The 27,756-nt window shown below is 38.0% G+C and overlaps 2 protein-coding genes across 5 annotated transcripts in view; one reads left to right on the top strand and one right to left on the bottom strand.

Annotated features, from left to right (window-relative positions):
• Positions 1-11,153, top strand: part of ankrd13c (ankyrin repeat domain 13C) — a 20,105-nt gene extending 8,952 nt beyond the window's left edge. Inside the window, exons 4-13 of the mRNA XM_079597323.1 lie at positions 1-53; positions 319-364; positions 1,361-1,427; positions 3,096-3,240; positions 4,280-4,411; positions 5,059-5,220; positions 6,059-6,138; positions 7,985-8,083; positions 8,159-8,259; positions 9,886-11,153. The exon at positions 1-53 is cut by the window's left edge and continues 33 nt beyond it. Of these exons, the coding sequence (XP_079453449.1) occupies positions 1-53; positions 319-364; positions 1,361-1,427; positions 3,096-3,240; positions 4,280-4,411; positions 5,059-5,220; positions 6,059-6,138; positions 7,985-8,083; positions 8,159-8,259; positions 9,886-10,016 (1,016 nt within the window). The 3' untranslated portion in view covers positions 10,017-11,153. The remainder of the gene's footprint in view (positions 54-318; positions 365-1,360; positions 1,428-3,095; positions 3,241-4,279; positions 4,412-5,058; positions 5,221-6,058; positions 6,139-7,984; positions 8,084-8,158; positions 8,260-9,885) is intronic.
• A 923-nt stretch (positions 11,154-12,076) lies between these two features.
• Positions 12,077-27,412, bottom strand: srsf11 (serine and arginine rich splicing factor 11). Of its 4 annotated transcripts, XM_079597781.1 has the most exons (14): positions 27,035-27,412; positions 25,459-25,592; positions 22,246-22,355; positions 20,908-20,997; positions 20,754-20,803; positions 18,908-19,041; positions 18,278-18,359; positions 18,077-18,190; positions 17,693-17,782; positions 17,342-17,377; positions 16,542-16,634; positions 15,289-15,454; positions 14,617-14,652; positions 12,077-12,907 (listed from the first exon to the last, which is right to left on the bottom strand). In XM_079597781.1, exons 1-14 carry the CDS (start codon positions 27,154-27,156, stop codon positions 12,713-12,715), a joined length of 1,452 nt encoding a protein of 483 aa, XP_079453907.1. In that variant the 5' UTR covers positions 27,157-27,412; the 3' UTR covers positions 12,077-12,712. The 4 variants fall into 4 exon arrangements, with proteins under 4 accessions (XP_079453907.1, XP_079453908.1, XP_079453909.1 ...); XM_079597782.1 differs by lacking the exon at positions 14,617-14,652; XM_079597783.1 differs by lacking the exon at positions 17,342-17,377 and having other exon boundaries at positions 27,035-27,337.
• Positions 27,413-27,756: the final 344 nt, after the last annotated feature.

The following is a 27,756-nucleotide window of genomic DNA, read 5'->3' on the forward strand; positions in this document are numbered from 1 at the left end:
CGAGAGAGACCGTGGAGGATAAGAGACCTCGTCTCCTGAAGGCCCTGAAAGAGGTGCACACACACACACACACACACACACACACACACACACACACACACACACACACACACACACACACACACCAAAACTCATCCTAATGACACATGTGACACTCGTCATCATCAGAGACTGATAATCTGACGTGCTAGTTTGTGTGTGTGTGTGTGTGTGTGTGTGACTCCACATACACCCGATGCTTCGCTGTGTTGTGTTTGTGCACATCATTCATCAAGCGGTCACTCTTCCTCTAACTGAGTGACGTCTGTTGTTCTGCAGCTCGGAGACTTTTATCTGGAGCTCCACTGGGACTTCCAGAGCTGGGGTGAGTGGATTAATGAGGATCTGTGCGTTCGTGTGTGCTTCAGTCATTAGAGTCGCTCTTTATCGCGAGGCTGTTAGTCGATTGTGTGTGTGATGAGCCACAGGACGGAGCTCAGCGTGCGTGCGCGTGTGTGTGTGTGTGTGTGCGGTGATGATGTCATCTCTGTGGGCGTGGACTCAACACTGACACTCCCCCTGCTGGACAGACACTGTCACTGCGGTCCTGATGAAGCTCTACCTCTGCATGAGGATATTGAAGATTTCTTATGATAATTAAGAGTTTTTAATACTCAGATTATCATTATTGTAATACATTATATATATATATATATATTAGGGGTGTGAAATGATTAATTGCATCCAAAATAAAAGTTGTGTTTGCATTATATATGTGTGTACTGTGTATAAATATTATAGAAATATTTTATATCTATCAATCAATAATTATACACAGTACACACACACATATTATGTAAACAGACTTTTATTTTGGATGCAATTAATCATTTCACAGCCCTATATATATGTGTGTGTGTGTATATGTATTTTATATCAATTATCTATTAATATAATAATATTATATAACGTAATAAATAATAATAAATGAAAAATTTAAAATACAGCATTTAGTCCAGAAAATACAGCAAGGTGCAGTTACTTTTATTTTAGTATCGTTAATATACTAATATTTTATTTTTATATTTTAAAACATATTTTATGGTTTTAGTTTAAGTTTTAGTTAACAATAACAACCCTGATATCTCATAACTTCAAGAATTTTAACTTGGAAATGTGATGAATTGCCATATAAATGTGTTTTTGTTTTTCTGGGGAGAAGTTTGCTCTGGTCCGGTTTAGGTTTGCTGAGGCTCTCTCTCTGTTTTCAACGAAATGTTGTGAATCTGCTCAGTCCATGTTTTGTATTCTGTGGCATTACATGGTGATTATATATTTTGCTGCAGATGTGTGTAAAAGTTGTTCATGTTCTGTTCCTCAGTGCCTTTACTGTCACGGATCTTGCCCTCAGACGCCTGCAAGATCTACAAACAGGGAATCAACATCCGGTACGTGTCGTCATCTCCTGTCGGCTCCAGATGAGTTTGTTAATCTGCAGCTGGCTAAAGGAGCGGTTCACTTCAGAATAATATACTCTCCCGCACGTCATCCAAGATGTTCATGTCTGTCTTTCTTCAGTGGAACAGAAATGCAGGTTTGTGAGGAACACACTCCAGATGTTCTCCGTATAGTGACTTCAATGGTCCAGCGGGTCGAAGGTCCAGATGTGAGTTTCAGCTTCAAAGTCTCTCACGATCCAGCCGAGGACTTAAGCTGCGTTCACACTACAAGCTTTGTCGCTGCTGGTCGCCAGTGGCTGGCGGTGCGGTCGCTAGTGGGCGTTCCCGCTACTGGTTGCCTAGTAATGTTTGTGAGTGACACTCACGGATGTTCCTCCATGTTGTCGACAACAAATCCGTTTTCTTGCCACTACAAACAAACATTTTGGAAGGAAAGTTCTAAATATAAATGTAATCAGTGTAACATGCATAATATTGAAGATGAACGAGAAACTGTGAGTGCTTTTAGCCATCGCGGGTATTTAACTGCAGCAAACGGGCAAATACCGTCTATATGTGTTCAGGACACCAGTCCGGCTCTGAGTCAGCGCTGTGAACACCACTGTATGCACACGGAGATACATCACAGCTTACAGCACAGTTTCTGACGGCTAATATTAGCTTCTCGTTCAGCTGGCCTCTGTCAGAGAGTGACGGATGATCACACGCTCCACTGACTTCACTCCTATTGGTTGTCGCTCTCGAAAGTCGCTCTTCATTTGCATAAAGTTAAACAGATCTCAACTTTGTCGCGTTGCCGGACACGCCCCATCAGGTCGCCAACGGTCATGATCGTGTGTCGCCGGAAAACGTCCGCTCCCCATTGAACTCAATGGTAACGTGTCGCTTGTAGTGTGAACGCACCTTAAGAGTCTTATCTAGACAAACCAGCGGCCATTTTATAACTAAATCCACATTTATATACTTTTAACCGCTGGTCTTCCACTAGCTCTGTGATGAAAGGTCACGCGTGTTCCGGGTCAGAAATGTAGAGTAGGACGAAACTCATTCTTATTTTCTCCTCCAACTTCAAAATCGTCCGACATCATTGTTTTACCTTTTATTTATTTATTTATTTATAAAGTGTTTGACTCTTTGCACATTGGCTTTGTAAACACTGGGTCGGTACTTCCGCCTACATCACGCTTGACCTTTCAACCTGATGATGTAATGTGTGGCGCATCACAGCGAGTGCAAGACCAGCATCTGTGGTTATAAAGTATATAATGTGTATTTCTATATAAAATGGCCACTGGTTTGTCTAGATGAGACTCTTATTCCTCGGCTGGATCGTGAGAGACTTTGAAGCTGAAACTCACATCTGGACCTTCGACCCGCTGGACCATTGAAGACACTATATGGAGAACATCTGGAGTGTGTTCCTCACAAACCTGCATTTCTGTTCCACTGAAGAGAGAAACGCATGAACATCTCGGATGACGTGCGGAGAGTAAATTATCAGGAAATTTTAATTCTGAAGTGAACTAATCCTGCAACGAGGGTGTATTTAGTAATTGTTTCTGTCACAGAATTATAGTGAAGTAACTCTGTAGAGTTTGTTTACGTTTGTGTTGTGTTATGATCAGAAATGTGAGTGTGTGTGTGTTTGTGCTGTAGTTTGGACACTACACTGATCGATTTCACGGATATGAAGTGTCAGCGAGGAGACCTGAGCTTCATCTTCTGTGGAGACGCCGCTCCCTCCGAGTCCTTCGTGGTTCTAGACAACGAGCAGAAGGTTTACCAGCGGATTCATCACGAGGTGCGTCCTTCGTCACCACTGCGCTGTGTGTGTGACGTGTAGCGGTGTAACGATGCCCTCATGTCACGATTCGATACATATCACGATACTGAACTCACGATATGATATTATTGCAATACTCATAGACATAATGGAGTTTTGATTTTATAAACAAAAAATGAACTGTTGATTAAAATGCTAAATTTGGTGTTACATCGTGTGTGTAAATGACCAGGATTGGACTTGTACTGGAAACCCAACACAGGACAATAGAGACTCCAGAACAACAATATTCATGATTCTGAAGCTGAAAATACTTAATTATTGTAGATTAATATGCTGTCACTGACTAGATATATTTAAAATAATGTAGGCCACTCTTTACTGGTAACATCAGACATTCGGCATTATCAGACCCACAAATATGCATTATTATACATTATATTTAACATTATATACAGTAGTTTAATGTAGAACTGACACTAAAACTCTGTAAACTTGAATTTAGTTTGAATATGAAATCCAAACATTTATATATATATATTAGGGCTGTCAAAAGATTAATCGCATCCAAAATAAAAGTTTGTGTTTACATAATATGTGTGTGTGTACTGTGTATAATTATTTATATATATAAAAACACACACAATCATGTATATATTTAAGAAAAATTGGTTATATTTATATATAAAATATTTATATATTATATAAATGTATATACAGTATATAAATGCAATTATTCCTTAAATATCTATATGAATGTGTGTGTATTTATACATAATAATTCTACACAGTACACACACACATATATTATGTAAACACAAACTTTTATTTTGGATGTGATTAATCACGATTAATCTTTTGACAGCCCTAATATATATATATATGGTTAATTATTATTATTTTTGGCTAGTAGAAGTTCTGAATGGTCGGTAACTTAAAAATTTAGTAGCCAATTTGGCTAGTGAGTGAAAAAGTTAATTTCAAATCCTGGTACAGTCCTAGTAACGTGTGTGTGTGTGTGTGTGTGTGTGTGTGTGTGTGTGTGTGTGTGTGTCAGGAGTCTGAGATGGAGACGGAGGAAGAAGTGGATATCCTCATGAGCAGCGACATTTACTCTGCAACGCTTTCCACCAAATCCATCACTTTCTCCCGCGCGCAGACCGGCTGGCTCTTCCGAGAGGACAAAACGGTCAGTGTGACCAATATCCAAGTATGAGATATGTGTGTGATGTAAAGTCGGCATGAAGAGGAAGTTGCACTCGTCTTTTCTTTGCTATTGTGACGTACACCGCCGTTCAAACGTTTGGGATCGGTACGATTTTTTGTGTTTTTAAACATTTAAAAAAATAGTTTTCTGTTTTCAACACTGATGATAATCATAAATGTTTCTTGAGCATCAGATCATCATATTATCCTGATTTCTGAAGGATCATGTGACACTGAAGACTGGAGTAATGATGATAAATTCAGCTTTGATCACAGGAATAAATTACACTTTACTATATATTCACATAGAGAACTGATGATCTACATTATAATAATATTGCACAATTTTACTGTTTTTTGTTTTTACCAAATAAATGCAGCCTTGCTGAGCAGAAGAGACTTCTTTTAAAAACATTAAAAATCTTACTGATCCTAAACTTTAGAACGGCAGTGTATATTCGAGAGAAACGCTTCTGGAACAAGAACACATGTGGGCGGGGCTTAATTGTGTCCACGGGAATTGATTGGATGGTTGTGGTTTGCTGATCTCATGTGAGTGACAGGTGGCCCCGCCCATCCCTGTTCTCTCCGGGTCTTTGGATGGCTTCTGAAAGCTCCTTGTTCCCATAGGAGCGCGTTGGGAACTTCTTGGCTGACTTCTACATGGTCAACGGTCTGGTTCTGGAGTCCAGGAAGAGGCGCGAGCACTTGAGCGAGGAGGACATCCTGAGGAACAAGGCCATCATGGAGAGCTTCAGCAAAGGAGGGAATCTCATCGAGCAGAACTTCGAGGTGACACACACTCTCTCTCTCTCTCTCTCTCTGGATCTCATCGCATCGCGTGTGGTTAGGACACGGTGTAATTGACCCTCTTTAAAGGGATAGTTCACTTTGAAATTCATTTTTGATATGTTTTATCTTACCTCAAGGGCATCCAAGATGTAGGTGTCTTTGTTTCCACAGTATTTTCAATTTTGATATTTTTAGGTCAAACCGTTCTTGTCTGACAGTCATATCATGCAGGTCTATGGGGTCCACCTCACACAGAGAAGTCCAAATTAAACATGATTTAATGACTCGTAAATGTAAGTACACATTGATGGCCTAAGACACGAAACGAGCCGTTTGTGTGAGAAAACTAACAGTATTTATATCGTTTTTACCTCTTGTAACACAGCCACGTCCAGGCGATCTGAGGGCGCGGGCGCTTCCTGGTGTGTGACATGTACGCAGACTGGTGCATAGATGTATACACTAGAATGTCGCCTTGGCTACGGCAGTTCATTGGAACGAATGTCTTTAATGCGTTTTCGTTACTGTTCGTTTTCTCACACAAACCGCTCGTTTCGTGTCTTAGGCCATCAATGTGTACTTACATTTACGAGTCATTAAATCATGTTTAATTTGGACTTCTCTGTGTGAGGAGGTGACCATAGACCTGCATGATATGACTGTCAGACAAGAACGGTTTGACCTAAAAATATCAAAATTGAAAATACTGTGGAAAAAAAGACACCTACATCTTGGATGCCCTTGAGGTAAGATAAAACATATCAAAAATTAATTTCAAAGTGAACTATCCCTTTAAAGTATGTTTAATAACGGCATCTCTCTCTCTGTGTCCTGACAGCCGACGAGGCGTCAGTCGCTGACCGCTCCGTCTCCGAACACGATCTCCTGGGAGGAATACATCACCGCTGAGACGGGAAAGTACGTCAGATATGAGCGTTTTTAAAGCTGGTTTCTAAATTGCGTTATATTAAACTGTGAAGGGTCATAGCACCTGCATATTGTTAGTCCTACTGTTAGTTTAACTGTTTATATGGGACCTTGGACCACAAAACCAGTCACATGGGTCAATTTTATGAAATTTAGATTTATAAATCACATAAAGCTGAATAAATAATCTCTCCACTGATGTGTGGTTTGTTAGGATAGGACAATATTTGGTCGAGACACAACTATTGTAAATCTGGAATCTGAGGAGCAAAAAAATGTAAACATTGAGAAAATCTCTTTTAAAGTTGTGCATTTATGTTCACGATTGTGCTGCATTCACTCACAAAAATACATGTTTTATATATTTACAGTAGGACATTTACTAAATATCTTCATGGAACATGATCTTAAAGGGCATATTGCAGGTTAGAGTACCCAGTGCGCCAATGTATAGAACAATAATGTAGGAACTAGATTTAAATATAAACATATACTTATAAAACGCTATTTAGGCTTCTGGAGTCGTTTTTGTGAGAAAATTTTACTTCCGCATTTGAAAACCGCCAAACCGGAACTGACGTAGCATGGGGGAGCGCGGTCAAAGTAAACAATAGGAAAGCAATGGATCGCAATGACAGTTCGGACTCTGAGGAAATTGTAGCCTAAATGTCAGCAATTAGGAGACAGTTTCCAGAGAAAGAGGGACATTATAAAGGTTTTGAATGGCCCCACTTGGTGATAATGAATAAAAAAATAATCACAATCACAACTTTCTTACTGTATAAAATTTTTATATGTAGAAACAGCCAACACAAACATTAAAATTCGGAGTACAGATTGAAAATGAACATTATATTATATTATAATAATAATAAGTGTCGGCTGCAGACTTGCAAGACATTACAAGTTTATGGAGGATACGTTAATGAATTAAATTAAGACAAGGCACATTTTGTAAAACAAATGTACAATAAGTGATCTCTGACGGATCCGTGAGCGTCATGTTTCCCACCGGTGGCCGACCCACATGCTGACGGCGGACCGGGCGACCCGATGAAGGAGCCGGGACAGTGTGCACATATCGCCGTCATCATATAACGTAACGTTAACTCATCATATCGCCGGGATTATAATCATGCAGTCTATAGTGAACGCTACACACTACCGCGTTTTTCAAAGCAGACGCAGAAGCGAAGTCCCATCTCTTACCCTGCACAAAACGCACACAAACACGGAAGAAAGCACCATCCTTTTTCTTGTTCGGAAACCTGTGGACTCGATGTCCTGACAGGCCATAATTCACAGTCATTTATCACGATAATTATTAATTGAAATACAATAACCACCGAAAACACACTGAATCACGACCGCTTCAACATAATACCAGCCTATTCTGCACTGAGCGAACGCAGCGCCGGCAAACGACTCCCCATTCTGACGTAATATGACGCGGTGGTGAAAAAAAAGCGCTTTTTCAACACGGTCAAGGAAACTGTCACGTTTTCTACTAAATTTGTGCCCTTATGTCTGGCAAAACAATTTTTAATCATGCATTTACTCTTCATATGGTATTTTCATACAAGGTTATATATTAATTCTGAAAAAAAAAAAAACCTGCAATATGCCCTTTAATATCCTCATGATTTTTGGCATAAAAGAAAAATGGATAATTTTGATCCGTACAATGTATAGTTGATATTGCCACAGATATACCCGTGCGGCTCCAGACTGGTGCTGTGATCCAGGGTCACATGTATAACGCTTTTCACAATACACACACACACACACACACACACACGAGTCCACATTACAGTTTAGAGATGTTCTGTGTCTTCAGGGCTCCTCATCTGGGCCGAGAGCTCGTGTGTAAAGAGAGCAAGAAGAACTTCAAGGCGACGGTGGCCATGAGTCAGGACTTTCCTCTGGGCATCGAGTCGTAAGTGTCCCGCGCTCTCCCCTTCCCGAGACTCATGTTTACTGATGATGTCATCTCATGCGACTTGTTTTACAGGCTGTTAAATGTTTTGGAGGTCATCGCACCCTTCAAGCACTTTAATAAACTCAGAGAATTTGTTCAGATGAAACTCCCGCCTGGATTTCCTGTCAAATTAGGTAAACGGACACATTTACTGTATTCTTTTGTAACATTATAAATGTCTTTACTGTCACTTTTGATCAATTTAATGTTTCCTCGATGAAGTTAAGTATTAATTTCTTTCCCAAAAAATAAAATAAAAACATAACTGACCACTAACTTATGAACGGTAGTGTTTAATGTTACAAAAGCTTATATTTCAGATAAATGCTGTTCTTTTGAACTTTGTATTCATCAAAGAATCCTGGGAAATAATTGTTTTCAACACTGATGATTTGCTGCTCAAGAAGCATTTATGATTATCAATCATCATATTAAAGTGATTTCTGAAGGATCATGTGACACTGAAGACTGGAGTAATGAAGCTGAATATTCAGCTTTGATCACAGGAATAAATTACATATTAAAATATGTTCAAATAGAAAACATTTAATTTAAATTGTAATAATTTTTCACCATATTACTTTTTTTTTTTTTTGAATCAAATAAATGCAGTATTGATGAGCAGAAGAGACTTCTTTTAAAAACATTAAAAATCTTACCGATCCAAAACTTTTGAACGGCGATGTCAAGACAAGTCTCCTTACTCTATAGAGAGCTTTAACAATATAGTTTCACAGCAGCTTTACAGTGATAACAGGATATTACAGTAACAGAGAGTGTTTAGTCTTTACAGCAGATCTAGAATAAAGTTATTGTCCAGATATATATTAGTTCTTTCAATCTATATATATATATATTTTTTTTTACTAGATTAATCACAAAGTTTTTCTGTGATTAATCGCGATTTAAGCGCAACTTGTAGGTTTTTATACGTTTTTAATATATTTTATAATGTGATAATTTCATAGTTAATCTCCAAATTAATATAGAGACAACATAAAACAGTATATTTTAAATACTTATTTAATGGCATCTTTTTATAAATGAAATTAGACAAAAATTAATTGCATGCGTTAATACGTTGACAGCACTAATATATATATATACAGTATTCAACATTTGAAGATGATCAAAACCTTTCATCAAAGTTATACATGAATTTTGAACAATACCCGTTCTTGTCGTAGGACAACTTTGATGAACTTTTTTTATCCACTTCAAATGTTGAATCCTGTATATAAATTTCCCAACTTTTATGTTAGATGCGATTAATCGAGTTGACAGCACTAATTCTAACACATCACCACCACCACATAACGCAGTCATGTTCACAATGTGTTGGGATTAGTGCTGTCAACTCGATTAATCGCATCTAACATAAAAGTTGGGAAATTTATATACAGGATTCAACATTTGAAGTGGATAAAAAAAGTAAACCAAAGTTGTCCAATCATGATTAATCGCGATTAATCGAGTTGACAGCACTAATTCTAACACATCTTCACCACCACCACATAACGCAGTCGTGTTGGAATTAGTGATGTCAACTCGATTAATCGGATCTAACATAAAAGTTGGGAAATTTATATACAGGATTCAACATTTGAAGTGGATCACCAAAATTCCAAAGTTGTCCAATCGTGATTAATCGAGTTGACAGCACTAATTCCAACACATTGTGAACATGACTGCGTTATGTTACGGTGATGATGATGATCATGTGATGATGATGATGATGATGATGTGATTCCCGCCCGCAGACATCCCGGTTTTCCCCACCATCACCGCCACCGTGACCTTTCAGGAGTTCCGTTACGACGAGTTTGACGAGTCCATTTTCACGATTCCCAGCGAATACAAAGAGGATCCCAGCCGCTTCCCAGACCTCTGAGCTGACCCAACTTACCCCGTCCCCCCCGCCTCTCCCACCTCCCGAGACGTTTGCAGAGGGAGACCGACGAGCTTCATGTAGAAAACACTTGTAACACGGACACAAAGGGATCGTGCTGAAAGAAAACGGGTTCCTCGTTCGCAGCTGCACTACATGATCAAACTGAGACTCAGGAGCTCAGGACATTACGATACGCTAGAAACACTTCACATCACTGTAACTGGCAGGAAATATGGCATTATAAATTATTACATACGCCGCGTTTTCATATATATATATCTTTGTACAACTGTTACAAACTTGTATACTTCACTTAAAGGAAACGTGTATATTTAGGAAAGAAGCGGAAGGTGTGTGTGTGTGTGTACATGATTTGAATTGTGTCACCGAATACAATGTAGATGTCATTTCTACAGTGTAAATACCAGCTTGTCCTTTGTGTTGCATTATGGGAAATGGGCTTGTCACTTTCTCCCTCACGGTGTTTTCTTTGCTTTCTCACATCCTAATAATAACTAGTGTTTTTGAGCCGGATGTAAATGTAGCAGGAACGTTTCGATGGACGGGAAACCTTCAGCCGCTGCATCCCGTCGGTTTGGTTTCACTTTTTCACCTTGATAGATGGATGTAAATAATTAAAATTTAAAAATGTTTTCCAATGTAGTATAATTGACATGTATAACTGACGAGTATGTTTATTGAGATATTAGTGACGTTTCCAGAGACGTTTGGTGATACGGCAACAACATCTTACTGGAGTGTTTTATATGTTTTTGCTGTGTGCCGAGGGAAAGGAAATCCCGTCATGTTTGCACCAGCAAAATCCCATCGGAAAAATTATTTTTATGTTTCTTGTTTTGTTTTTTCCTCCTCAGAATGTAAACGAGCTGCAACACTTCCATGACCCACTACTGGCTAGTGTGGAAAACTCTTGTGTTTTGCTGTATTCCTTTTTTATTTTTAATACCAGCTTCTTTCCCTGTGTTTGTTTTCTTTGTTTTTAGATTTGCTTTATGTCTTCAGCACTCACATTTTCTCCCAGATGCATTGAACTCCTTGATGTACACCAGGAATCTTGTATGAACCTGCTGGACTTTTACATGACAAATTGTAATTAATAAAATGTCCACGTATCAATCTCTTGTGAGGACTTGTTTTGGTCAAACTGTTTTATTAGCAAGATATCGATGACTTAGATGATATTGAAACTCATGAGGGGTGGTGTTTTCTGTATTTATTTTAAAGATGTAAACATCTAACCCAGGTGAAAAAAGGTACAAAGAATTGTAAACTATGGGTATACTGTGTCTAAATGCTACTCAATTAAAATTTAATTAGGTCACTTAAGTATCCACGTTTATTTGTTCTTAAAAGTAATTGTCGTTTTAGAAATTAGCTGAAGTAAATTTAATGCGGTTATAGCAACTGGTTAAATAAAAATTCTCAACGTAGTTCTAGAAACAAATATCAGCGGCTTGCTGGAATACTTGATTCTGATTGGTCAATCGCGGCGTTCAGCGGGAAGATATTCCACGAGTTTACGTGAATGCCGTTTAGACCGCTGCTTATTCGACTCGTACGCCTCAGAGAATAATTATCTGTATAAATTTATTCTCAAGTATAAATATTCCTTTAATACGGTTCTGCTGTGCCGAATGTTATATTGTATTGGACTTTTCTTTCGTAGGAAAATGACATTTTCAGGTAATGTTAAAAGGTGTCTCTTAGCTTTGAGTCAAGTTACTTTTGACTTCCATTATGGTTAAATTATTTTAAATATAGGTAGCTTTAAGTTTCTGCATTGACTAAACTAGTCTTGTGTTATTACGTTCATATAATGCGTGGAAAGTATTACCTCAGAATTTCGCGCCATTAGATTGTAGTCCTCGCGCATGAATATTTGAATTCAATTACCGCAAAAATGTTGAACTCTTGACTTGACATATTGAAAGCAGACTAAAGACCTTCAAAACATTTGATACAACGGGCTTCAGACTCAAAGGTGAGTGTATTATTTCTTCTTAACATCCCTAGCAATGGAGAAAATACGAGCCAAGAATTTTATATGAAGTTTTATTTTTGTAACATTGCAAACCGTACAGATAAATCAGTTTCTTAGCAAACTACAGTCTATGATGACGGTGTGTTCACTACAGATAAACACATCGCTGCAGACAGCTGGACTGTTGAATGGCCTGCGAGAGAAAGTAATCCAGTTTACATGGTTTCACAAACGTTCTGCAACTTTAAAAAGACAAACATCTTCCACCTAACTGAGGCTAACTATAAAAAAACGAATGCAATATCATTAAAAGAAAAAAAAGAAAAACACTGCTTGACAATGTTATCCAAGCACTTTTAATCAGAGGGTAATTGCTTTAAATAGAAACTGCAAACAGACACAGCGAATGGCATTTTTCAGGGAGAAATCGATTTCTACACTAAATTTACAGTATAACACCGTTCCACATCAGCCATGAGGAAAAGAAACAGCTCTAAAATCGGAGAGAACATTTTAAGACGAGCATGTACCAGTAAATACAGCAGATTCTGAGGATGCAGAGTTTTAAAAAAACCAAAAAGGAATGAGCGAGTTCAGAGAGGAAAGTTTTTAGACTGATCTAGGATGAGCTTTCCTCCATCTAAACTCTATTTAACAATACATCTCAAACACTGATCAGTGGGAAAGGGCTGTTTCAGTCGCTCATGTCCATGTCTTCGTCTCGCTGGTCTTCGCTGTTTCCGTCCGATTCGCCGCGACCCGCGTCATCGGCACTGTCTGCTTGAGGCTCTTTGACCTGCGGCGATGAAGCGGCGTCTGAGTTCCTCTCGCGCTCTTCTTCATGCTCGCTATCGTAGCCCTGCTCTTCCTCATCGTAATCCCTGGTCACCTGCGGTATACAGAATTCAGAAGCAGTTTTAAAGGGGCAGAATGTAATGTTGACAACTAGTGGTTGAAACCGGTATTGCAATCGACAATGGAAAGAGTTGCAACAAGCCTTGCACTGTAAAACGCATCTACGATATTCATCTGCATTTTAATATGCCTCGTCATATAGCTTTTTAGGTTGGGTAGAATCTGCAAACTTATACGTCCGGCTTCTATACGCCTAGGTTATGTTTTTAATATGCTTTAGGACACACCATGTACATCAAATTCATAAATCAACACCATTGCTGAGTATTTTCTCCTTAAAACTGCAGTCTCAAAAACACGGTTTGAAATCGCTGGTGTTTCTGACGTCACAAACTACCTTGTAACCAATCAGATCAACGTGTGATCGTCAACCAGTGGATCTCTGAGCAGACTGAGTGAGTGGAGGTGGGGCTCATTTGCATATTCATAGAATCATGTATTCTAAATGAGGGAAGGGTGTCGAGTTACATTCAAGATATTTTAAGTCATGAATAAATTTCTCTAAAGGAATAAACATTTAAATAGTAAATTTTATCCCTTAACTCATCTTTGATCACCAAAATTAGATAACATAATAGAATTTGACAGTCCTAATCAGATGTCATGTGGCAAGATTCCAGCGATAAGCAATTTGTCTATACCAAATAAGACAATCAAAAATCACAGCCAATCAGAACAGCATGTGGGCGGAGTTACTATGCAAATGCACTCGCATTAAAAAGATAAGTTTTTTAATATTCATACATATTACACCATTTTAACTTTAAAAATACACAGTGACAAACAATTTAATATAGAATACCTAATTTCCTATCATTTATTTTCAAGATCTGAGGTGAATTATCCATTGTTGCTTTTAGGGCCCGTTTACACCTGGTCACTTCATGCGTTCTCAGATCTGATAGCCAGCCGATCGTGAAGAGACCAGGTGTAAACGCCCTCCGAAACACTTTTGAGACGGAATTAAATCCGATCGCTCAAACCACATCAGGAGATCTGAGACACGCTCCAGACCAAACTGCACAAGTGTAAACGCATCTGGTTGTTAAAAACCACATAAGTGACGCCGGACCACAAAACCAGTCACATGGGTCAGTTTTCAGATATTTTGATTTATAAGTCACATAAAGCTGAATAAATAAGCTTTCCAGTGATGTGTGGTTTGTTATGATAAGACAATATTTGAAAATCTGGAATCTGAGGAGCAAAAAAATGTAAACATTGAGAAATCTCCTTTAAAGTTGTGCATTTATGTTCACGATTGTGCTGCATTCACTCACAAAAATACATGTTTTATATATTTACGGTAGGACATTTACTAAATATCTTCATGGAACATGATCTTAATATCCTCATGATTTTTGGCATAAAAGAAAAATGGATAATTTTGACCCGTACAGTGTGTTGTTGGCTATTGCCACAGATATACCCGTGCGGCTCCAGACTGGGTTTGTGCTCCAGGGTCACACATGTAAATTTTACTCCTCACAAAATGTTAGAAAACAAACACGTGAGCTTGTTATAGGCTATAGGACATATGGCGCTATCGCAACACGCATCGCTGCAGATCATCTCTTTAGCAAGCCAACGCGCAAAATGGCGCAAATAAAACAGAAAGCAGTCGCAGACGCTTAAAACACAATCATCTTCTTCATTAAAAGTAGTGAGACTAAATGTTCTTACCGGTGCTGATGCCGCTCTCTCTCCTATTGAATTTAGCTGATGATAAAAAAACAAAAAACAGCTCATATCTGTTGCTTTCGCTGACGTAAACTTCGTTAAATTTGCATATAGCGTGGGAGATCGGATTTATATCCGGTTTGCGGAGACACTTATGTGGGCAAGTGTAAACGAAACCGTTTTAACAAGTCAGATATCTGATCAGTAAAAACATGAAATGACAGGTGTATGGCTATAAATATCACAAAATGATCATTAAACTCATGAAATTCTTTGGTAACACTTTACAATAAGGTTCATTAGTTAACATGAACTAAGAATGAACAATACTTTAGCATTTATTCATTTCAAAATGTACTAATACATTATTAAAACCAAACATTAGTTAATGCACTGTGAACTAACATGAACAGCTGGATTTATATTAACTAACATTAACAAAGATTAATAAAAACTGGAACTAAAAAAAAAAAGAGCAAAACATTTGTTAATGTTAATTAATACATTAATGACCCTTATTGTAAAGTGTTGCCAATTCTTTGAACATGAAATACAGCATATAATCAGCATATAATGAGGTTATAATGGTCATATGTTGCTGAAGCCGTGACGCCGCAGAAATAGAAACGGTTTCTACAACAGGAAGACGTCACGGCTGACGAACACGAGTCGTACCTTCACATCTCCCTTCTCACTGTCAGACTTCCTGTCCCGGTCCTTGTCCTTGTCTTTGCTCTTCTTGCTGGTGGAACGTTCCCTTTTTTCACGAGTCCTTTCCCGATCGTCTTTCCTGTCGCGGTCTCGCTCGCGCTCTTTATCCTTCTTTTTCTCTTTCTTGTGTCTGAGAGAAACATGCAGTTTTGGGGTTAAAGCGGGTCTGAGAAAGGAGAGAGTGTGTGTATTTGTGTATTAATGCTAATATTTTTATACTCAATGCTATATTTTCTAAATGTCAATCACTTGTTATCAAACAAGTATTCATTACTTCAATGAGCTCATTGTATCTGACTGCATTAAATTATTCTTAAAAACTCTAATTATCTTTGCGACGGTAGTGAATCAAAACTAGCTTTAGCTGGACAATAATTTATTCTAGAGCTGCTGTAAAGCCTGAACACTGTTACTGTAATTTCTTCTTACCAGTAGGCGCGTTTCCATTACAGATTTGCACAAAACTTTCACGATTGTTTTCTAAATGTCGACAATAAACGATTGCGAAATGGTGGCGTGTCCATTAATCGATTTTATGAGACTAAATTTTTTCCTCACGTGATAATCATTCCAAACATCATGGTGACAGATGTTGTAGGTTTATATATATCCAGTCACCGCACTGGCCATTATTATTAACGGAAGGAGACGTGTGTGTGTGTGTTATCCAATCATTAATGGCGAGGAAAGACTCTTATACTGTGAGCGGCTCATATGTTGTGAACTCAGTTCTGCTTCGAGGTCTTGATTGTGGCGTATCTGTGAGGTTTATAATCCAGTATTCCTGGAATTATTTTGTCTTTTATGAGTTTAATAAAGAACTGAGTCTCGTCTTCTGTCCAAACACACCGCGTCCTCTACGTCAGGTGACTGTAAATGTGCAAAAACTGTTTCCATTGCAGTTTTGCTAAATATTTATTTTTCGAATCGCCTGAAAACCTCATTTATTTTTGCGATAAATGAGAGTTTTTGCAAAATTTACGTGTTTCCACTGGGCGTACTTTCAATTCGCAATTTGAAGGGTAACGGAAACACGGCTACTGTAAAGCTACTTTGAAACAATCTATATTGTTAGGAGCGCTATATAAATGAAGGAGACTTGACTGATAACAGATCACTCTAAATTGTAATATGGACTCATGCATTTTCTGTAAAGCTGCTTTGAAATGGTGTATTGTGAAAAGCGCTACACAAAAACGTGAATTTAATGTTATTACCTGCGAGGAGACGGGGAGCGGGACAGTTTTCTCTTGGGAGATCGAGACTTCTTAGGTGATCGAGTCACGCTGCGACTTCTCCTGTGCCGTTTGCTGGAGAGAGAAACATTTGCGGGATCAAGAGCAGCTCTGACCGGGTGTAGACCACAATCATTTCTGCACTTCAACACATTATGCGTTTTGGCTACTCATTTACATAACAGATTTCAAAAGTGCATTTTTATTTATTTAAATTATAAAGTAAACTACAAAAACGCAAATGTGTCATGCACATGCGTGTTCAGTCTATATGCGTGTAATATTTCTTTACAAACTGACATTGCCATCTAGTGGCTTGGCAGCAGAATACAGCATTCGGACAGATACTGTAAAATCAAATTCCAGGACTTTCAACACTACAATCAGAGATCTCATTTATCCAACAATATCTTATAAATTCTAAAAAAGGTAAATGGATAAAAATAAACCAAAATGGTACAGATAAAGTGCAGCAGATGCAGTGACTGCGGTAACTAACCACTGAAGGACACTATGACATGGATATCGCTTTCCTTACTCAAACTGTTTTTCTCACATTAATACATGATTGCCTTAAAGAATAAAAGCTGTATCATACTTGAATATTTATAAGAGCAATATCACACTCATAGCCATGGGAAATAACTATATCAGACGGACTGCATCTTTAATTTTGGGTGAAAAGATACATTTTCTATGAATAATTCAAGCACTTTAAGTACTTCATACAAATGGCTGTTTTCAAGGGTAATTATTACCTAAGTATTGAGTATATTAAATACCTTGTAAGATCCCGGTTTTTAGTCGTTTTCATGGACCTGTATGAGTGGGGATCGTATTGACAACATTATCATCTGTATGCAGAAAAGGAAAAACTAGCCCTAACTTTAGCACATCGTTGTAGTGTAAACGTACCCTTAGTCTCACAAGATGTACTTGTGAAAAAAGGTTGAATAAACTCAACGGGCCTTTTATCCGCAATGTGAAAATGCAGATTCCAATAAATAAAAATGAAATTTTAAATGATTTTTGGATGAATCAAAACTGGGGCTTTTTGATTACTAAAATTTAACTTAAAACAGAATAAAAAAATAAATTAAAAAAATCATAATGTGATAGGGCTGTACACTCACCGGCTGGTGCTGCGGGACCGTCTGGCGCTGCTGTAGCTTTTCGGTGGAGTTTTTGAACGCTTTCGGATCTTTTCCTCCTTCCTCCGATCTCTACATCAAAAACAAAACAAACATCTGTGAGGAAACGGACCACTAGCATCGCACCACTAAACCCTGAGAAACCAGAAGTTTGACAACTTAGGGCTGCGCAAAAAAAATAGATTTTCCGATTAATCGCTTTTTAAATGTGGTCGATTCAAATTAAGTAAATGCTTTTAGGACGTAGATTAAGTATGTCCCAAAGCTTGTCTACTATGCACTTCCTCTTCACAAAAAGAGTAAATACTTTTATGGCGCAGTATAAGTAGGCGAACTGAGACGCAGCCCTAGTGATGGCGAACTCACCTGGACCTGGAGCGTCTGCTGCGATCGCGGGAATCCGTCCTCCTCCTCCTCGGGCTCTTTGACCTCCTCCTGCTCCGGGAGCGAGACCTCCGTCTAGAATGACTCTTAGAGCGCCTGCGGTCACAACACATGGGATTCAGATTAGCCCAGGACTGGATAGGAATATCAGCTTAAATTGACGATTAAAGCGTCTTCACGAACCTGTGTCTGGAGCGGGACCTGGACCTCCTGCGCCGGGATCTGGACCTGGATCTCGAGCGCTTGCGTTTATCATCCTTTTTACCTGAAGAAGCGAACTCTTTAGCACAGCGCCCTCATGTAAAACTAATACATTTTATACAGACACCATTTTATAGGTTTTCACTAGTGTGTGCAGGACACTATAGTTCATTTCTGTAAGTGAGGAGAGCAAAATAAAGTAATTCGTGACATTATACCCAATAACTCTTCATACAGAGACTACCAGTGACATTTATTAAAATCTGGGCCCAGAAATGATTGGGACACTTTGAGCTGATAATGTTTTCTTCAGTGTTTTGTCTGTAATTGCTAATGCTCTTTTTACACACACACTGAACACAATGAAGCATTGCTTGGTCACTGGTTGAGCTAAACTGGTATTATCTAATTGTGTAGTTACATTTATCAGCTGACAGATATTCAATTCATGTGTGACAGTCTAACAGAAGATAGACAAAACCTGTCAAATATCAACGTTCTGCTCATATTTTATCACCATTTTATAAACTATAGCGAATAAACGGTGATAACGTGAGTGAGTAAATGTGTGTTTGACTGTATATGGATTTGCTGTAGTGTCTGTCCACTCACTTCCAGGCTCGATGGCGGCGGAGATCAGAGATTGTGCCTCTCTCACTCTCTTCATGGCTTCTTCGATCTCTTTATTGGAGGCGTCCGCCTTCAGGCCCGGGGTCAGGTTCAGCCCAGCGGCGAGAGGGTTCAGCCTGCAATCACAGTGAGTTACTGATGAGAACACAATGAACCTCCATTAACCCTTCGCAGGGAGTTTGATTGACAGGCAATCTGACCAATCATAATCCGCCATTTTTGTCCGACAAAGCAGTCAGGAGAGTTAGTAGATTATTATGGGAGGATTTGAACTTGAATAACGGAATGTACTGATGTCTTTCCGCAGTTAAAATATTCCTTCATGTTTATTTGATGCTATATATGAACTAGAAGGAAGAGATGATCGGTTCACGAGCTAACTTTATTTAACTGAGGCTCTACAGCGATCAGTCACATTTAAGAGCCACAACAGTATTTATTGTTTAATTTCTTTAAAAAAGGACCACATTTTTAAGTTGAGACCGTTTCATATCTAAAGTAAGCTGGTCTGTGTCTGTCAGTGTCCTCTCTGCTCCGCGATGTGTTTTTCACTGTGAGAACAAGTGTGGCGTGAGAGAGGCGTGGCTTGTCGGACATAGCAACAGTATCTAAAGGGGGCGGAGTCAATTAGACGAGTAGAGCCCTATTACAAGGTATATACAGGAATCATGGAGTTAAATTTAATATATTTTAAGAACTTTAATACTCTTGCCACGTAAAGTTTTAACCGGTTACATCGGCAACTTTACATTTACATAAACTTATATTTACTATAGATTGATTGTAAGATAGCACAACTTTGTGATAATCTTATCAATGCAACAATTCAGAAGGGTGGGAACGAAGCACAAGATAATTCATTAAGTGACTAACCCAATGCTAGGTTTATCTAGCGGGATTCCAGAAACTAAACTACACAGAATCCCACTATTCGCATACGCAATGATTAAATTCAGGCAAAATTCAGCATACAACCTCTTTGGACAAATATAGCCTACATAATGAAAAGCTGATACAAAATTTAATACCCTGGAAAATGGCATTTGAGACCTTTTAAGGGACTTCATTTTCTCTAAATGTATCTATCAAAGTAATACTTTAAGACCCCACGTATGACACCCTGCATGATTACTGAGGTGGAGAAAATGTGGACGGGAATCACAGAATCCAGGGTATTATGGGGTATAAAGCACAATTTCATGGAAATTGGCAAATTTTGGATGAATAAAATCAAATGCAGGATTGTATACTCAATCAAATTGTAATATGGACTAGTGTGTGAATACTTAAGACTGCATGTTGTGCTCTACTACACAAACTCAAGTCTGTATGATGCTCATCTGAGTCTTAATATACGAGCACATGAACATCATAAAGCTCTGAGTCACTTCTTCAAACTATCGGCAGATACACAAACACAGCTCTCCGGTACAACCCGCCAAAATAAAAGTTTGGTTTCACTTGAAGAAATTGAGATAAAAATATTCTGTAGTCCGTTTCAGGATTTAAATTATTTGGACATGCTTTTTAAATGACTAAAATTTAATCCAACCATTAAAATAAAACTAATTAAGGACTGGTTTCACAGACAGGGCTTAGATTAATCCTTAATTAGGACATTTAAGCAGCTTTTATAAACAACACTTGTGTTCATCTTAAGACAAAACAGTGACACTGATATATTTTAGGATATATTAGTGCAAGTTTCAACCGTGAAACTTGAAAGTCTGGGACTAGCTTAAGCCTTATCGGTGAAACCGGGAGGAAAATAAACCAGAATGAAAGAAATCTGATTTCATACGACCCTAGATGATATTGATGGACTTACTTGGGGTCTATGGATGCCATAAGCTTCATAAGCTGCTCAGCCGATAAAGTCTAAGAAGAAAAACACGAAGATTAGTGAAAGAGTGAAGCATGTCTGGTGCACAAACGCTTCTGTTGAACAGGGCTGTAGTTGGAGGAGCTGAGAGATGTCAAACCTGAGGGTTTATATTGGGCGCCGCCATTGCCAGAGCTGCCATGGGGTCCATGTTCGGCCCTCCAAGACCGCCAAGAGAAACACCACCAATCTGACAACAGACAAAACATAATAGTTCAAAGAGGGGTTTACAGCACCAAGTCCAAGCCTATCATTTACTAACAAACTAGAATTTTAAGGCGAGACACGGCAGGCAATAACATCGTTTTATTTTTACTGGTCAATTTTGAGATTTGTCTTCAATAACATCTTTCAGATGTGTGTTGAAAAAAAAGTCAGAAATACACATTTAGGTCTTTATTTTACTAACTGTGTCTGTAGATTTCTCATAAATTCATCAAAAGTTGGCGTTATAAATCATCATGATCCGTGATCTCTGTCTGCACCGTCTCACACACACCGTTAGAAAGCTCTCTCTCTCCTGTACAATGCTGTCAGATCAAATATGGTAATTTCCTTTTTATCAGCAACCAATCGTGAAAGTAAAAGGGCTGAATGCGCAATCTCATTGGCTGATGATAAATCTTTAAAGCCCGTTTTCTCAAAATGACTTTTCTCTCATTCTCCAAGTCTGAAATCTCCACTTCAGTCGCACCGATACACACCAAACCTTCCAGTCTTGTGCCTAGTTATATTATGAAGACGTTTACAGGGGGATTTGTAAATATATTATTCCTAGCCTGATTTATATAACATTTATTCCAAAAAACATGGCGAAAATATATTTTTTAAGGCTACTGACAGTATATTCTGATTTACAGGATAACATAAGTAGATATCCATACATCCCTCTGTACTTTTTTCCCCCATCTAATGTGAACACAATGAAAAAATTATTTTTAACCAATTCTCAGATTTAAAATATATGCAAATTAGCGCATATTCAATAAGATACGGCCTAATTTGCATATTTAAACATTAAACTACAGAAAACTTGTAATACATTTTTTTCTCATCTTAATGTAGATCAACTGGGAAAGTTTCATAGTGATATCTGCTCAGTAAAAATGTACCCTATTCACCTGTAGTGTCTCGCCTTAAATTTACAGTTAATTTTTTTGTTAACCTTTCACCATATGTTTGAGTATCGCAATATCATATCTTGAGTTCAGTACATTTACAATTCATATAGCAGACGCTTTTATCCAAAGTGACTTACAAGTGAGAACAATAGAAGCAGTGAAGCTAACAATATGCAAAGTGATCCTTCCCAGATTAATCTTTATTTTTATAAAGATAATAGATATAGAATAGAAGTTAGTATTAATGGATGAAGTGTGAATGGAAATGAAAAGGGAATATTCACGATATCAGTATCGTCACAGTAATTGACACTCACAGATGTGACGGGATTGGGCGTCGGGAGGAGTCCGCCTCCTGGCAGTAATCCTGCGACGGCATTGGCTGGAGCGAGCAGTGACAGAGCCTTGGACTCGTCAGGAATCACTCCTGCAGGACAGAAACACCACAGTTAGCCCACGCCACGGCTCTCGCACCACACACACACACACAAACAAACAGACCCCTTTTTTTTCCAAGTCTATATTTGCACTTACATCAGTACTCGCTTTGTCAGAGGAAGCTAACACATGAGGTCCCTTAACAAAAGCATGAAGTGCACAATACTACAAAAAAGGAAATGACACTAGACACACTGCCAAGATGTTATCACCTGAACTTGATTTTTTAAGTCATGAACCAAATGTAAGCAAGCACAGCCGGATCTCCACTGGGATGTGCTCTCAAGTTTCATAAGTTGTATAATGAACAAGCGACTCAGGTCGGCTGCTTCGCTATAAAGCACACAGAGACATCAAGATAGACAAAACAGAGTTTATGATTTGGTGTCAGCATCAAATGACAAGTTTATTAATCCACTGATGGTGTGACTTACCATGACTAATGCAAATAACATGTTTATGGGGCTTTTGCTGGTTATTTGAGAGCTAGAACTGCCTTTACCTTTTGAAACACATCTAAACTCGTCTAATGTGTGTGCTGATTGAGAAACTTTATTAAAAATAAAAAAATAAAGACGTCTTCCAGCAAAAGCCCAGTTTAAACTCGACTACAGACTCAAATGCTAAAAAACAATAAAAGAGAATAATATCTAGATTTAAATGACAAATGAATGTCTAGTGAGTGCATGAGTCCATTGGGCGAGCGCCTCTGAAATTCATATTTCACTCCAAACAATACAATCATCACTTACACACACACACACACACACACACACACACCAGAGAGAGAGAGAGAGAGAGAGAGAGAGATGAGAGAGAGAGAGAGAGAGAAACAGGACAAGCTGCAGAAGACAAAACTGTTGGGTGGCATTTTCTGCTGGGCCTGGTTTACAGGACTTGCAGAACCAGGGAAAAGAACTGGAAAACACAACAACAAAAAACAGAAACGACCGTTAAAAAGCGTCTCAGGCCTTTTTCAGTCATGTGGAGAGGAACAAAAGAACATTCTCAGACTGTTTCTTACTCAAAAAAAGGGAGGTTGGACTAATATCACAACACGGACAGGAAAGCCCTATCATCATATCTGATAGTGTGCATATATGTGTGCAAAAACACTCATGCAGAAATGCGCTACATCTCGTCTTACCGTAGATTATCTCGTGTCTGATTAGCATGCAGTTCAATCAGAAATGTAGAAACCAACAAGGATTTTTGAGCCTAAACATTTGTGCTTTGCATGAATGGATCGAGCGATCGATCTTTTTGTCTGTGAACTCGAGTGAACTCAGGTGCAGACACAAGAGAGAGGATTATAGTTTACAGCAGGGAAACACGTGGGCTGGCCGCTTTTATTTGTCTACAGGGTCACACTCAGACATCTGCCGGCTCTGCAATTGCCTTGTTCACTATAAAAATCACACACACAAATGACAAAGAGAAAAGTTTAACAAAAAAAATGAAACTAAACTGGAAAGGCAATGAGTTAAACATGAGCTCCTGCCATTCAGGGGATTCATTCCCAACCATCTCATTGATATTTCTGAGATGTACACCGCCACTCAGACGCTTGGGATCGGCGAGGTTTATTATGTTTCTGAAAGTCTCATCTGCTCATCAAGGCTGCGTTTATTTGATTAAAAATACAGTAAAACAGCAAAATATTGTTATAATGTAGATCATCAGTTCTCTATGTGAATATATAGTAAAGTGTAATTTATTCCTGTGATCAAAGCTGAATTTTTCATCATTACTCCAGTCTTCAGTGTCACATGATCCTTCAGATTATTATATTTAATGCCATGTCAGCATTCAAAGCTATTTTCATGGCAAAATTTTAATTACAAAAATCACAAATATAATATAAACAGAACAAACAAGTCATTATACAAGATTTTTTAAATTAACATGATAAAAAAAAATCCAAAACCTTTTCAGGCATAATCTCATTAAATATGCAATGTCACATTATCCTATAATGAGATGATTTGATGATAAAAAATATTAATTATTATTATCATCAATGTTGAAAACCGTAGTGTACATTTTTTTTCAGGATTCTTTGAATATAAAAGTTAAAAAATCTGTATTTATTTGAAATAGAATCTTTCGTAACATTATAAATGTCTTTACCGTCACTTTTGATTTATTGAATTTATTGAATCTTTGATGAATAAAAGTATTGATTTCTTTTATATATTCCCCCCCAAAAAATTCTTACTGACTCTAAACTTATGAACGATAGTGTAAAATGTTACAAAAGCTTTACATTTCAGATAAATGCCGTTCTTTTGAACCTTCTATTCATCAAATAATCTTGTTTTCAACACTGATAATAATCATAAATGTTTCTTGAGCAGCAAATCATCATATTATAGTGATTTCTGAAGGATCATGTGACACTGAAGTAGGGATGTAAACGATTAATCGCGATTAATCGAATCCAAAATAAAAGTTTGTGTTTACATAATATATGTGTGTGTTGTGTATAATTATTGTGTATATATATATATATATATACACAGACACACGCGCATATATTTGAGAAATATTTGCATTTATATACTGCATATATATTTGTATATAATTTATATTATATATAAATAGAACTATTTTATATATATATTAAAAAAAATCTTAAATACATACATGCGTGTGTATTTATATATACAAAATAATTATACACAATACACACACATATATATATTAATGTAAACAAACTTTTATTTTGGATTCGATTAATCGCGATTAATCGTTTACAGCCCTACACTGAAGACTGGAGTAATGATGCTGAAAATTCAGCTTTGATCACAGGAATAAATTACACTTTACTATATATATATTCACACATTTCACAATATTACCGTTTTTTTTTTTTGTTGTATTTTCAATTAAGTAAACAGCCTTGGTGAGCAGAAACTCTTTCAGAAACATAATAAATCGTCCCGATCCCAAGCGTTTGAGCGGCGGTGTACGATCATACTGTACATCTACGTTGAGTGACGGCCGCTGGGATTCTCTGCACTAATGCCGTCGTCGTCTACACTGTGGAGGGATCGATCACGTGTCTGAAAGTGAAGATGAACGGCACAAACCTTCTGCGAAGGGGACGACGATCAGCGCTCTGTCCACGAAGACCGTGTTGGTCAGATGCTGGGAAACTCCGACCGATTCCGGCTCGTGGAACTTTACAAAACATACACGTGAAGTCACAGGCAAGGGAGAATCACTGAAAGAAAATATAGATGCTTTTGCAAGATGTACACACACTTGATCACACACACCTCCTGCAGTTTTTCAAACACCGCAGTGAAACATTCATCATGTTCGAGCAAAGCATCATCTACGGCATGTCATAAAGATCCAAGATCCGGCTCAGTTTTAGATCTGCCGGCTTCAGAGCAGATCCACCAGCGTCCTACCTTCGCTGCAGATATGATGACGCCAGATGTTTTTCGATGGGTGAAAAACAACAAAAGCACAGAACAGAAGTTAGCTACTGGAGAACCCTGCATTCTGCCTGCCGGAGCAGTGAAATCAACATGTACTGAGTCGACGTCCGATACTGAATACTTCTCTGGTCAGCTAAAAGTCCCCCGGACGACTTACTACTTCCGGTGAGATTCTGAAGTGTGTATTCGATGGACACTTTTCTATCCCATGAGGCCACAGGAGAGGATTTATTATGAATGGTGGTGAAGCGACAAACTGACGCTGGTAGGTCATGTGACAGTAACAAAATGGCGGATGTAGTTCGAATGAATTTCATTCATGCTACCGATATTTATACTATACAGAAATTACTTTTTAAGTGCGTGTACACGTCTATGGAAGCCCATATCAACCGCATTAAGATACAAATATAATTAAATAAATATAAATCATAATTTTTCATGATTATGAGTTAGGGCCTGTTCACACAACGCGTTATGGTTAAAAGATCATGGTCTAGAAACGCGTTATAATTATTATTTTTAACTTGAGTCGCGATTTCATGCACGAGACGGCAAAAAAACGCGATAAATTAGCGCAAAAAGACGTCCGTCTAGCGCGCTTACATTGAAAAACAACGAAAAAGTAGTGCAGTTCTGTGAGAAACTAGTGCTCCTCAGTATGTAAATTTCAACTTTTTGTCGACTTCATTATGGTTCATTAGTATGACAATTTCGAATTGTATATGACATTACATTGTTATAACTAACATTTACCAAAGCAAGACAATGTGGCGGAAACGTGCTTCCGCAAGTCCGTAATGACGCGCAGACGCAGATAAACGTGCGTGACGTCACGGCTCCTTTATGCAATAAAGCGCCACTACCAAAAACGGCATCAAAACTGTAAAATATGCGTCTGCTTTTACTGTTTTAATCAATATAAAGCATTACGACGAGGCCTGACGCTTACACGTGGAGATAAATGAACTAGCGATGACCCGTTTAACTGGTTAAACTTAACGGATGAATTAATGTTGGAGTTTGTGCGCTTTATCTGCACTAGAGAGAATAGATCGAGCTAAACTGTGTTGGTTTGTGCCTATATTTATGTATATTTTGCACATAATCGGGTTGAATAGACACCATTATGGAATTGTTATACACCGAACTGCCGTATACGTGTATAAAATGTTCTCTGTGTTGAACACGGAGTGATTTGGAACAGATTTCTACTCACTCTGGTGGAAAGAGTTTGAGCTCGTCGATGGTTCCGATGAAGCCGAACAGGGTTCGCATCTGCTCCGCGGTGCTGCTCGGCGACACGTTCGTCACCTGGATCACATTGGTGCTGGACGTCATTATGGCTCCGATCTGATGATGGCGGACGTCAATCGAAAGACATTTAAATCCGTGCGGTAGAAACGCGATTTATCTCTATTTCGCCTCAATGTATTCTTTATCAATCGTCTCGCGGCCTTCTACCTCACGCGCGCATGACTGCGGGACCTGTAATGGCGCTCGTGCTGCTGCGGCGTGAACTGTGAAGCGCGCGCTCATAAGAACATGGCGGCTTCTGTGGCACATTTCAAAATAAAGGTTTTCAAAATACGTCCTCGTTTGGGTTCCTTTTTCTTTTATTTTTATTCATGTACTTGTTGAACAATAACTGAGAGATTAACAAACAAAGACTGATATCACAATCAAATGTCCCATCATATTATACACAACAATTAGTGAGTTAAGACAAAGAAGAAATAAAGAAAATAAAAGTAGGGGAGTATGATTTTATATATATATATATATATATATATATTTATTTATTATATATATATATATATATATATATATATATATATATATATATATATATATATATATATATATATATATTTATTATATATATATATATATATATATATATATATATTTAAGTCTTCCAATAAAGAGTACAAATACATT

Source organism: Phoxinus phoxinus (genome assembly GCF_949152265.1).
Source record: "Phoxinus phoxinus genome assembly, chromosome: 22".
NCBI classification, from domain to species: Eukaryota; Metazoa; Chordata; class Actinopteri; order Cypriniformes; family Leuciscidae; genus Phoxinus; species Phoxinus phoxinus.